The 12,016-nt window shown below is 54.5% G+C and overlaps 1 protein-coding gene across 2 annotated transcripts in view; it reads left to right on the top strand.

Moving 5' to 3' along the window:
- Positions 1–12,016, top strand: part of LOC127586613 (rhodopsin kinase GRK1-like) — a 32,918-nt gene that overhangs the window by 10,508 nt on the left and 10,394 nt on the right. The window contains exons 2-5 of one of the 2 annotated variants that reach the window (XM_052044722.1): positions 5,426–5,580; positions 5,901–6,004; positions 8,985–9,701; positions 11,367–11,494. In XM_052044722.1, the coding sequence (XP_051900682.1) occupies positions 9,003–9,701; positions 11,367–11,494 (827 nt within the window). In that variant the 5' untranslated portion in view covers positions 5,426–5,580; positions 5,901–6,004; positions 8,985–9,002. The remainder of the gene's footprint in view (positions 1–5,425; positions 5,581–5,900; positions 6,005–8,984; positions 9,702–11,366; positions 11,495–12,016) is intronic. The other variant, XM_052044721.1, reaches the window with a different exon arrangement.

The following is a 12,016-nucleotide window of genomic DNA, read 5'->3' as shown; positions in this document are numbered from 1 at the left end:
ATTTCAGTGGAGGCTTGATGCCGTGGGATCCATAACATAGGGAGGGTTTTAAGCCAACCCCTCACTGTCCTTAAGAGGGTGACAGAGAGGTGTCCCCGTGAACCACTGCGGGCCTTCTGGGGAAGGTGCTCCCACAGTGCTGTTGGGATGGAGTTCCGGGACTTACACCCAGTGACAGTGAAAGGCAGGCGATACATTTCCAAGTCAGCGTGGTGTGTGAGTTGGAGTGGAACCTGCAGGTGGTGGTGCTCCCCCTGTGTCTGCTGCCCTGGTCCTTGGTGGGAGAGGTGGTGGGTTTGGGAGGTGCTGTCGAATAGCCTGGGTGAGTAACTGCTGTGCATTCTGTGGACGGTGCGCACTGCAGCCACTGTGTGTTGGTGGTGGTGGGAGGGAGTGCTGGGGGGCGGGGGGCGGGGTGAGGTGTACAGGGTGCTAGTCAAGTGGACTGATTTCTCCTGGATGGTGCTGAGATTCTAGAGAGTTAGAGGTGCCCTCACCCAGGCAAGTGGGGAGTGTTCTGTCAGCCTCCTGACCTGTGCCCTGTAGATGGGGGAGAGGTCTCGTGGTGTGGAGTGTGGGGTCACTGGGCTAGGTAAGGCAGACATTAGTCACCCAGATGTGTCCGACACCAATGCTGGGAGTGGCTTCACAGCCCAGGCTGCAGAGACCACCTTCAAGTTTTAATTCCATTTTTAATGTAAATTCATTTATATTCCCCAACTCTCAATGGTGGAATTTGAACTGCTCGATCATATCCGAGCTCTAGGTTATCAGGCAGGTATTATATCCATTAGGATACGCCATGCTGATCTGTGGCCACAAAATCTCCAAACAGTCATGTTTCAACCTTGGTTCTTCGTCCCTCTGCTTCTCCCTGAACATCCTCTCTGCCCACTGTCAAACCCGTCCCAACTGCCCCTTCATTCCTGCCTCCTGACACCCCTTCTACTCTCAGTATAAAATCCCCAACCAGTAAAATCTCGCAGCCACTAGTTAAAGAGGAACCAGCAGCTCCCCCAGTGTCCTGAGCCTGATAGTCACCCATCCCCAAACATCACTGCAATGGGCAATTGGGTCTTTGACGAATTGCTGCTGGTGGGATCTTCCTGTGCACAAATTGGCTGCTGCATTTCCCACCCTGACAGACAGAGAGAGATGTCCAGCAAAACTCTGATTATCCGATTGTTGGGAAATCCCGGTGGTTCGGTATCCGGCGCACCGTGAGATGTCTCTCGCACTCCCTTTAATCTCACCTAAAAATTATTAAACTTCTGTGTAACATCTCAACAAAGTGAATTATAAAGGTATTAATGGGAGTAACGTCCAATAGTCTGGAAAACTACCAGTCCAAGGGTGTCAGGTTATCAGAGTTTTACTGTAAATTCTACTTACCTTTTTTAACATTTGTCATTTTTTAAACGTTATATCCAAATTGCACATTGGGTGTCAGCTCCAACCACTGACCAGCCCTGTGGCTATTTGTTCAGAGTCCCCAGAGCCCTGGCCTGGACCCAACCTGCCTCAGACCAGGCTGAAATGACGATGGAAAGAGAGAGGGTGACCTGTACCCGAGTGGGAATGTAGTACCACTGCTGCGCTCCTTGGAGGTCGGAGGCCAAGGGAGGAGTCTCAAAGGCACCATGGCAACAGTCACTCATGCTTGACCACTGAGCGTGCAGTCAGCATTGTGATGGCATCTGCGAGCAAAGCAGCCGGGGAGATTTCAACATGTCAGCCTCACCAACAGCATGCAGTTCCTTCCACTGTAAGATCAGCAGCAATCTATCGAGTATCAATTCTGTATGAATACAGCGGACAAACTGTGACCTGGGATCCAATCCCTTATACATGTCACTGTCAGCTCCACACTCCGCTGCTCCAACTCTCTCCTGGCATCTCCCACTCCTTGCTCTCCCAAGCCTCCTGTTGCCTGATTCACGCAGAGTCCCCACCACCCATCACTCCGAACAATGTTCCAACCCAGTGACACATCGGGTTTAAAATTGTCCCTGTTGTTTGCAGGTCCTTCCAGAGCCTTTGCACCTTTCCTGTGTCTGAAACTTCCTCCTCACCTCTGTGACCCCCTCCAGCCCCAACACCCTCCCTATCTCTGTAACCCCCTCCGGCCCCAACACCCTCCCTATCTCTGTAACCCCCTCTGGCCCCAACACCACCCCTGTTTCTGTAACCCCCTATAGCCCCCACACCCTTCCCCAACTCTGTAACCCCTCCAACCCTTACACCCCATAATGATTTCTACACTCAATACTGGCCTCTGTAGGAGGTCAGTACTGAGGGAGTGTCATACTGTGGGAGGGGCCCAATCAACATCGGTTAGCTCGTGGGATCTTGCTGTATGCAATGGTTCCTGCATTCTCACTTTCCCTGGACTCAGTGCCTCTCAAGGGCTACAAGGCCCCTGACCTACTGAGGAGGGGAGAGGAGTCGGGGAACACCAGGTGAGCCATGATCTCCTGGTGAGCCAGTAATTCCATGAGAGCCCAGCAGAGGTCACAGGAGAGTCATTGTGGCTGACCCTTCCGTCAATCCTTGTCATTCCCTGGGTTTTCATGGATCAGAATTCCCTCCCGTTCCTGAAGCACATTCTCCTGTACACAGGTTGAAGCAACCTACAGCGCAGAAAGTAACGTGAAGCTCAGCAGAGTGATGCGGGTTGACTGTCTATTTTCCATTGGCCACAGGCTTGGGATGAAGTTCATGCCTGAGATCGGCTGCCAAGACCCAGTACGGCAGTTCGGTGTACTGCACAATACCACACACTCTGAAGCACAGGCTGATAGGTGGCAAGTAACATTCATGTCAATAATTCAGTATTCAGTACCAAACACTGACAGGCCTGGATAGAGCGGACGTGGAGAGGATGTTTCCATCAGTGGGAGAGTCCAGGATCCCAGGGCACAGCCTCAGAATAAAGGGACGTCCCTCTAGAACTGGGATGAGGAGGAATTTCTTCAGCCAGAGAGCAGTGAATCAGTGGAATTAATTGCCACAGAGGGTGGAGGCCAAGTCATTGGATGTATTTAAGGCAGAGATTGATAGGTTCTTAATGGGTCAGGGGGTTAGGGGTTACGGAGAGAGGGTGGGAGAATGGGGTTGAGAAAAGGAAAATCAGCCATGATCAACTGGTGGAACAGGCTCGATGGGCCGAATGGCCTAATTCTGTTCCTATACCTTATGGTCTTATGTTCAATGAACTGTAGGCAATGACCAATGAGACAATCGACCTACCTACCCTTCAGCTGAACAGCATCACCACCGCTGAGTCCCCACCGCCAGCATCCTGGGTCACCGATCACCAGAAGCTCCACTGGACCAGCCAAGTGGTACTGAGGGAGGGTCAAACTGTGGGAGGGGCAGTACTGACGGACGCGATTCTTATTTGAAGTGTCGCGTTGACGGGTGTAGAGTCGCGTATGTGTTTCGGTAGTATTAGTTTGCATTCTCTACTGTAGTATGTCGTTGCGTAGTTTCTTCTTTTCTGTATTAGATGTTGTGTATTGACACTGGTTGTCTTTTGTAGTGCTTTTAGTGAATAAACGTTTATTATTAAAAAAAAGGGGCAGTACTGAGGGAGCGTCCCTGTGGGAGGGGCAGTAGTATAGGAGGGTCCCCGGTGGAGGTCTCTCCACTCGGGGGTCCTCCCCCTTTACATCGAGGACCTGGGGTGGAGGGTGTTGCACCGGGCAGTACCGTGCAACCATTTCCTGCGCCGGTTCACCGACACTCCGGCCGCCTGTCACTTCTGCGGCTGGGAGGAGACGATGTACCACGCGTACGCGGAGTGCAAGAGGTTGCAGCCCCTCTTCGGGTATCTGCGGGACCTGCTGCTGAAGTTCTGGCTGCACTTCAGCCCGGCGCTGTTGGTCTACGGGCACCCGGTGCGGCGCGGGGAGGAGCGTGCGGCGGATCTCCTGGTGGGACTCCTGCTGGGCCTGGCCAAGCTGGCCATCCACAGGACGCGGCGGCGGGCGGCCGAGGGTCCCGGCAGGTCGGCCTGCCTGCCCGTCTTCTGCACTTACGTGCGCGCGTGGGTGTCGTTGGAAAGGGAGCACGCGGTCTCCTCGGGCGCCCTGGCCAAGTTCCATGCTCGCTGGGCCCCTGAGGGGATCGCGTGTGTGGTGGACGAGACGGATGCGATTCTGGTGTGAAGTGTCATGCGTTTTGCGGTTGCGGGCGTAGTGTTGCGCGGGTATTGGTTTCGGCCGGGCTGTTTCTTTCTGTATTCGATGTAGCGTGTTTGCTGTTGGTTGTTTTGTGGTGTTTTTGTTTTAAACGAATAAACGTTTTGTAAAAAAAAGGGGCAGTACTGAGGGAGCGTCCCTGTGGGAGGGGCAATAGTATAGGAGGGTCCCCCGTGGAGGTCCCTCCACGCGGGGGTCCTTCCCCTTTACATCAAGGACCTGGGGTGGAGGGTGTTGCACCGGGCAGTACCGTGCAACCATTTCCTGAGCCGGTTCACCAACACCCCGGCCACCTGTCACTTCTGCGGCTGGGAGGAGACGGTGTACCACGCGTACGCAGAGTGCGAGAGGTTGCAGCCCCTCTTCGAGTACCTGCGGGGGCTGCTGCTGAAGTTCTGGTTACACTTCAGCCCGACGATGTTGGTCTACGGGCACCCGGTGCGGTGCGGGGAGGAGCGCGCAGGGGATCTCCTGGTGGGTCTTCTGCTGGGCCTGGCCAAGCTGGCCATCCACGGGACGCGGTGATGGGTGGCCGAGGGTTCCGGCCGGTCGGCCTGCCTGCCCGTCTTCCGTGCTTACACCCGCGCCCGGGTGTCCTTGGAGAGGGAGCACGCAGTCTCCGTGGGCACCCTGGTTGAGTTCCGCGCTCGGTGGGCCCCTCAGGGGATCGCGTGTGTTGTGGACGGTACAAACGCAAATTTTATTTGAAGTGTCGCGTGTTGCGTTAGCGGGTGTAGTGTTGTGTGTGTGTTTCATTAGTATTAGTTTGCATTCTCTACTGTAGTTATGTCGTTGCTTGGTTTCTTCTTTTCTGTGTTAGATGTCGTGTATTGACACTGGTTGTCCTTTCTGTAGTGCTTTTAGCTAATAAACGTTTATAATTAAAAAAAGGGGTGTACTGAGGGAGGGTCACACTGTGGGAGAGGAGGTTATGAGGGAGGGTCACACTGTGGGAGACGGCTACTGAGGGAGTGCTGCACTGTGGGGGGTGCTGTTTTCCTGGTGAGATATTGCCCAGTTTCTCCGCCACTCCAGTGGATGTAGAAATTCTGACTGTCCACCATTTCAAAGAAATGCATGGGTTAGGAGTCTCCCCGGGTCCCTGAGGCCAATAGTTAACTGCGGTTCAAGAACTGCCTAACATCGGTACAAGTGACCTGCTGATTGATTTGCTAGTGTTTGCAGGAGCTTGCTGTGCATTGACTGGCTGCAGTGTTTCCTAGATTATCTGCAGTGTCGGTAATTGGGAAGTCAATGTGAGAGAGAACAAGTTTCAGGGATACAGGGAAGTAAGGAATTGGAACCGATGAGATTGTTCTGCTGGGAGCCGGCATGGATCAGATGGGCCGAATGACCTCCTTCTGAGTTATAACAAGAAGTAAGTGTGTGAGAGAGGTGCTAGCAAATGCCTGACCTGCAACACTTTGCTCTCTGATGGTCAGCCTCGCTTCCCAAGGAGCGGTCATGTGTTGGTAATCCGAGGTGGAGCTCTCTCACCGTGACGAGGCAGCTGGGGATATCGCCTGGGAGCGGATTTATGTTGTGGCTTCTGACTTTCCGATTTGTCCTCGGGGTTTAAGAATCCCGTCGCTGGTGGATTTCCTTAATGTCACTTGACAAGGCTCATGCCTCTAACTATAGCTGGTAATCTCCCTCCTTCCAACATTGCTGCCAAACAGCCCCTTCCACTCTCCGCAGGGTGCTTCGACAGAGCTGGGATGAGGAGTGGGCTGCCGTAAGCAGGAGGGACGTTCCGGCTGGGAGACAGAATCCCTGTGCTCTCTTGGTCTGCAGGCTAAGTGGTAAGTTCTGTTGTCCAACCTCAAGGTCCCACTTCCACCGATTGCCGACTGTGGTCCTTCAGAAAACCTCTCTCCGCTCACCCAGATCCCCCCGCATTGAGGAGCAGAGGACTGGACCCAATCTGAGGGCAAACCCATCGCTGGATGTACCCTCTCATGTGTTGGGTGTCTCCCCGGGAGGTGTTCACCAACCACGGGTTTGGCACTGATTCCACAATGCAGGAGGTGACAGGATGTTCGGTCAAAGATGTCAGTTTTATTGAGTACCTCAGAGGAGTGGGGAGAGGGGTGGAGAGCGAATTCCAGAGCTCAGGGTCCAGCCAGTTGGAGACAAGGCAGTCAGGAGTCGGGGAGGTGGAAGGGGCTGACATTGCAGGGGCACAGAGGACTCGGAGGGTCATGGGGCCGTAGGTTACGAGAAGAGGGGGGTGGGCAAGACCGTGAATGCATCGGAATAAATGGATGGGAATTCTACAGGCAGTGGTTCAGTAATCAGGTCAGTCGGCACAGGGAGGACGAGGAACAGGTGGGGTAAGAGGATGGCACAGGTTCTGAGGAGCTCAGCTTTACTGAAGGCGAAGGAAAGGGAAATAGCTGGTGTCCCACATAGCGAGTCTTCTGAGGGAGGGTCACACTGTGGGACGGGCGGTACTGAGGGAGGGTCACACTGTGGAGGTGGGGGTGTTTACACAATTAGTGGTACTAAGGGAGAGGACATGTTTATGGAATGTGTATGAGTTAGTTTTCTGGATCAATATGTTGAGGAACTGTCTGACAAAAGGCCATGTCGGATCTAGTTCTGTGCAGTGACAATGGGTGAGTTAATAACATTGTAGAGGAGGCCTTGGTGGAATATGATGGAATTTTACACTGAGTCTGACAGTGAGAAACAAAGCAAACTGCAGAGGTACACAGGTGAGGTCCATTGCCGTTGATTGAATTGAATATATGAAGGGTACATCGGCATTTTCAGAAGCCTTTCAGTGAGGTCTGGCACACGAGGTCAGTCGACAAGATCAGCACGTTGAGTGGGGGTAATGGACATGAATGGAGAATTGTTTAACTGAGGAGAGCCAGGAGTCGGGGGTCACTGTTGCACTGCTGCCTGTGGGATCTTGCTGTGCATCGGTGTGGTGGAGCGGGTGGAGTATCCTCGCATTATGTCCCTCTAAACCGGAGGCCAGTGTTAACAAGCCCGAGATGGGTTCAATGCACAAAAAGGATCTGGCAGACTGTGGTGGAACTCCCTCTGGTTCACCGGGGTCCTCCAAGTGGGAGATCTGACGTCCTCACCCAGCCTGTCTGTATGTGACTCCAGCCCCAGCAACACGGCTGACACTTCACTACCCTCCCAACCAACCAGAGACACTGGTTTCAGGGCAATTGGACTTCACAGTGGTGCTGGCCCTTCCATTGTTGTCTGCACCCCATGAACAATCAACTGGCTGGTGTGGTTCCTGCAATGTAATGCAGGAGGTTGAGGGGTGAGCTGATGGAGGAACGTAAGGTCACGAGGGGCACGGACAGGGTGAAAGCACACAGTCTTTTTCCCAGGGAAGGGGAGGTGCTAAAAACAAGACAACATAGGTTTAAGGTCAGAGATGAGAAATTTAAAAACTTGTACCGAGGTACAGTGAAAAACTTATCTTGCGTACCGTTCATACAGATCAATTCATTACACAGTGCAGACACATTGAGTTAGTACACAGTGCATTGAGGTAGTACAGGGTAAAAACAATAACAGTACAGAGTAAAGTGTCACAGCTACAGAGAAAGTGCAGTGCAGGTAGACAATAAGGTGCAAGGTCATAACAAGGTAGATTGTGAGGTCAGAGTCCATCTCAGTGTTGAAGGGAACCGTTCAATAGTCTTATCACCATGGGATAGAAGCTGTCCTTGAGCCTGGTGGTACGTGCCCTCAGGCTCCTGTATCTTCTGCCTGATGGGAGGGGGGAGAAGAGAGAATGACCCGGGTGGGTGGGGTCTTTTATTATGCTGGCTGCTTCACCAAGGCAGCAAGAGGTATAGACAGGGTCCATGGAGGGGAGTCTGGCTTCTGTGATGTGCTGAGCTGTGTCCATAATTCTCTGCACTTTCTTGTGGTCCCGGGCAGAGCAGTTGCCGTACCAAGCCATAATACATCCAGATAGGATGCTTTCTGTGGTGCATCGATAAAAGTCGGTGAGTGTCAAAGGGGACGTGCCAAATTTCTTTAGCCTCCTGAGGAAGTAGAGGTGCTGGTGAGCTTACTTGGCCGTGGCGTCTACATGGTTGGACCAGGATGGTGCATATTGGGAATGAGCTGCTAGAAACAGTGGCTGAGGAGGGCACATCAGCAACATTTAAAACCCATCTGGATAAGTCAGTAGAGAGGAGAGGTTCAGAGGGCTATGGGCCAAACGTGGGCAGGTGGGACCAGCTTGCTGGGCAACACAGTCGGCAGGGACAAGTTGGGCCGAAGGGCCTGCTTCCGTGCTGTGTGATCCTGTGAATCTGATGGTCAGGATGCAGTGAGGTGGTGACAGTGCTGGGGAAACACATTTCTGCCTCTCTCACTTTCTCTTCCTCTCTTCCTTCCCACCCCACCCCACCCACTACCTCTCTCCCACTCCATCTCTGCCCCCTCTCTTCCTCCCCCACCGTTCTCCCCGTCCATTTCCCTACCCTTGTCCCATTTCCCTTACCTCCCTCTCCCTGTCCTCTCCTTCCCCCTCCTGTCTCTCTCCCCTTCCCCTCACCCTCTCGCTCTCCGTGTCCTTCCCTATCCACTCTCTTCCCCCTCTTTCTCCTCCCCCTCTTTCTCTCCCCCTCTCTCCCCTCTCCTCCCTTTCCCCTCTCCCCCTCTCTCTCCCCTTTCCCATCTCCCCAACCCATACCCCTCTCCCCCTCTACACCGTCCGCTCCCCATCTCCCTCCCTTCACCCCTCCCCCTCTCCCCCTCCGCTCCCCATTCCTCACCTGCCCATTCTGCGCTCTCAAGGTGACCCCACCCACCAGCATGGACTTCGGGGGGCTGGAGACGGTGGTGGCGAACTCGGCCTACGTGGCGGCCAGGAGCAGCATGGACGCCGGCTCAGCCTTCACCGCGCGGGACAAGAAGATGCGGGCGCGGCTGAAGCTGCCGCCGGTGTCCCAATGCCAGGGGCTGAGGGACCAGGTGGACCTGACCTTCCAGAGCATCTGCTGTCGCCAACCCATCGGCAAGAAGCTCTTCCAGGAGTACCTGGGGGGCACCGAGCGGTTCCAGATGGCCGCCGGGCTGTGGCAGGACATGGAGGACTACGGCACCATGGAGGAGTCCGGCCGAGTGGCCCAAGCCCAGAGCATGGTCAACAAGTACTACCAGAGCGGCTCCCAGGACTTCTGCTCCTTCCTGGACGAGAAAACTGTCCTCCGGGTGAAAGAGGACCAGGGGAACGGCCACGCCGAGCTCTTCCGTGAGTCCAAGATGCAGCTGCTGAGCTACCTGGAGACCCAGGCAGCCGAGGGCTACAAGGCCAGCCCGTTCTTCCTGCGCTTCCTGCAGTTCAAGTGGCTGGAAGCTCAGCCCGTGGGTGAGGAGTGGTTCACGGACTTCAGGGTCCTGGGCAAGGGGGGCTTCGGGGAGGTGTGCGCCTGTCAGATGAGGGCCACCGGCAAGATGTACGCCAACAAAAAGCTCAACAAGAAGCGGCTGAAGAAACGGAAAGGATACGAGGTCGGTGGGCCAGAAAGAACTCCCCCACCCCACCCTCCCCAACCCTCCTCCGCACTGGATGTACACCACAATTCAGCCCACGCTGTGTAGTGTTCCCCTCAAGTTTCCCCCCATCTCTCCTCATCTAAGTCCATCAGTGGGACCTTCTCCTGCAGAAGCTTGTTCAGCCCCCACTTATATATCCCTTCCTCTCAACCGCGCCCTGTGGAGGTGAGTTCTAGCCAGGTCGAGTTTGTTGCCATGGGCACAAGTACAGTGGGACAGAGGTCCAGTGAAGCTCTGCTGGCAGCAGCTTCACAGGCTCATAGGTACAGGCAACACACAGAACAGACGTTATACAGGACAGAGAAGAGATAAATACTGTGCGAAGCAAGACAGTAGTGCAAAAGCACACGTCCATGGCAGTGCAAGAGGTGGTCCGTGCTGTTCCGTGGCTGAAGTAGGGTTAGGGGTGTGCAGGTCAGTTCGAGAACCGAACGGTCGAAGGGAAGTCGCTGTTCCTGAACCTGGTGGTGTGGGACTTCAGGCTTCTGTACCTCCTGCCCGATGGTAGTACTCTCACTGCTCACGGCATTTCCTCTGACATGCCTCTTGGGTGTCTGGTCAACTCAGATATCAGCAGCCGCTGCTCCTGCTCTTCCCCAAACCTCCTCTTCATCCATCCACTGAAACCCTTCATCACTGTGAGGACTGCGATTAGTCAAAGTCAAAGTCGAGTTTATTGTCATCTGTACGAGTCCGTGTGTGCACAGGTGCAATGAGAAACTTACTTGCAGCAGCATCACAGGCACATACAAGGCAGGACAAGACATCTCTATTAGTCACATGTACATCGAAACACACAGTGAAATGCATCTTTTGCGTAGAGTGTTCTGGGGGCAGCCCTCAAGTGTCGCCACACCTCCGGCGCCAACATAGCATTCGACGTGATCATACCTGATCGGACGGGACTCTCAACGATCCCACCCACCCCCAGACACCTTTGCTCAGCGAGTATCTACCGATCTCCGCCTCAGAAACGTTCACAGGCTGTTCCACCACCCAGAGAGGAGAAGGTACAGAGACTCGCAACCCTCTGTGGGAAGGGACGTTGCTTCGTCCCTGGGTGAACTGGGAGAGCCCTAAATCCTGAAGCAGAGACCTGGTCCAGAGCTCACCTCATCAACCAGGGAATGATTGGGGGCTGTGAAAGAAAGGAAAAGAAAATCAACTTCAGCTTTACACTGTCCTTTATTTCTAACCCTCCCCATCTCTATCTCCCCCTCTGGTCCCTACACCCCTCACAATCTCTGTGACCCCCTCCAGCCCCTACACCCCTCACCATCTCTGTGACCCTCTCCGGCCCCTACACCCCTCCCCGTCTCTATGCTCCTATAATCTCAGTCTCTCAATCATCTGTGAATCCAACCACTCCGCCGTCGGTCATAGCACAGAGTGAAGCTCCCTCTACACCGTCCCATCACACACTCCCTGGGTCAGACGCAGAGTGAAGCTCCCTCTACACCGTCCCATCACACATTCCCTGGGTCAGACACAGAGTGAAGCTCCCTCCACACCATCCCGTCACACACTCCCGGGGCAGGGACAGCGCGGGTTAGACACGGGTCGGGTTGCCGCTGCGGTCCTCACCACACTTTGTGCCTCTCTCATTCCCACCACCCATAGGCGGCCATTGTGGAGAAGCAGATTCTGGCCAAGGTTCACAACCGTTTCATCGTTTCGCTGGCCTACGCTTTCCAGACCAAGTACGAGCTGTGTTTGGTGATGACCCTGATGAACGGCGGTGACCTGAGGTATGGAGGGCGAGTCCCTCACCCCTTCACCAGTCTGGTGAGAGGTCGGGTCTGGGGAAAGCCTGGCTTGTCGTTTAAGGGTCCTCCCACAGCAGAACACAGTCTCCACCCTTCAGACATCAAACCCTCCACTCTCATCACGTCAGCGAGAGCTGAAACCAACCACCCCCACCCCTCAGATCCCCACCGCCATCCGTCGGACAGGTGTCCCCAGTGCCCGGGCAGGGCTCTGGGACCTCCTGTGCTTGTGGGATGAACTTCCCTTCCGTTCAGTACTGATCTCACCACTAAAACTGATAATCCTGTCATCAGCACGCTGCTCTTTGTGGGATCACTCTGTGCACAAATCAGCGGCTGCATTTCCTTCTGGTTTCTCGCGTAGGCCCTCGGGATTGGGGACGGCTTCCTTCCTTCTCTGGTCCTCAGATGGCTGATGAGGCCCCAGAGAGACCCTCAGACTCTTCCGTGGGTGGGGCGGGAAGTGGCTGACGGGTTTGTGGGACAGTGCCCCCCACCCCACAC

The sequence above is a fragment of the Pristis pectinata genome, chromosome 37 (genome assembly GCF_009764475.1).
Source record: "Pristis pectinata isolate sPriPec2 chromosome 37, sPriPec2.1.pri, whole genome shotgun sequence".
Lineage (NCBI taxonomy): Eukaryota > Metazoa > Chordata > Chondrichthyes > Rhinopristiformes > Pristidae > Pristis > Pristis pectinata.
The sequence above is the reverse complement of the archived record's forward strand: the minus strand, read 5'-3'. Positions and strand labels throughout refer to the sequence as shown.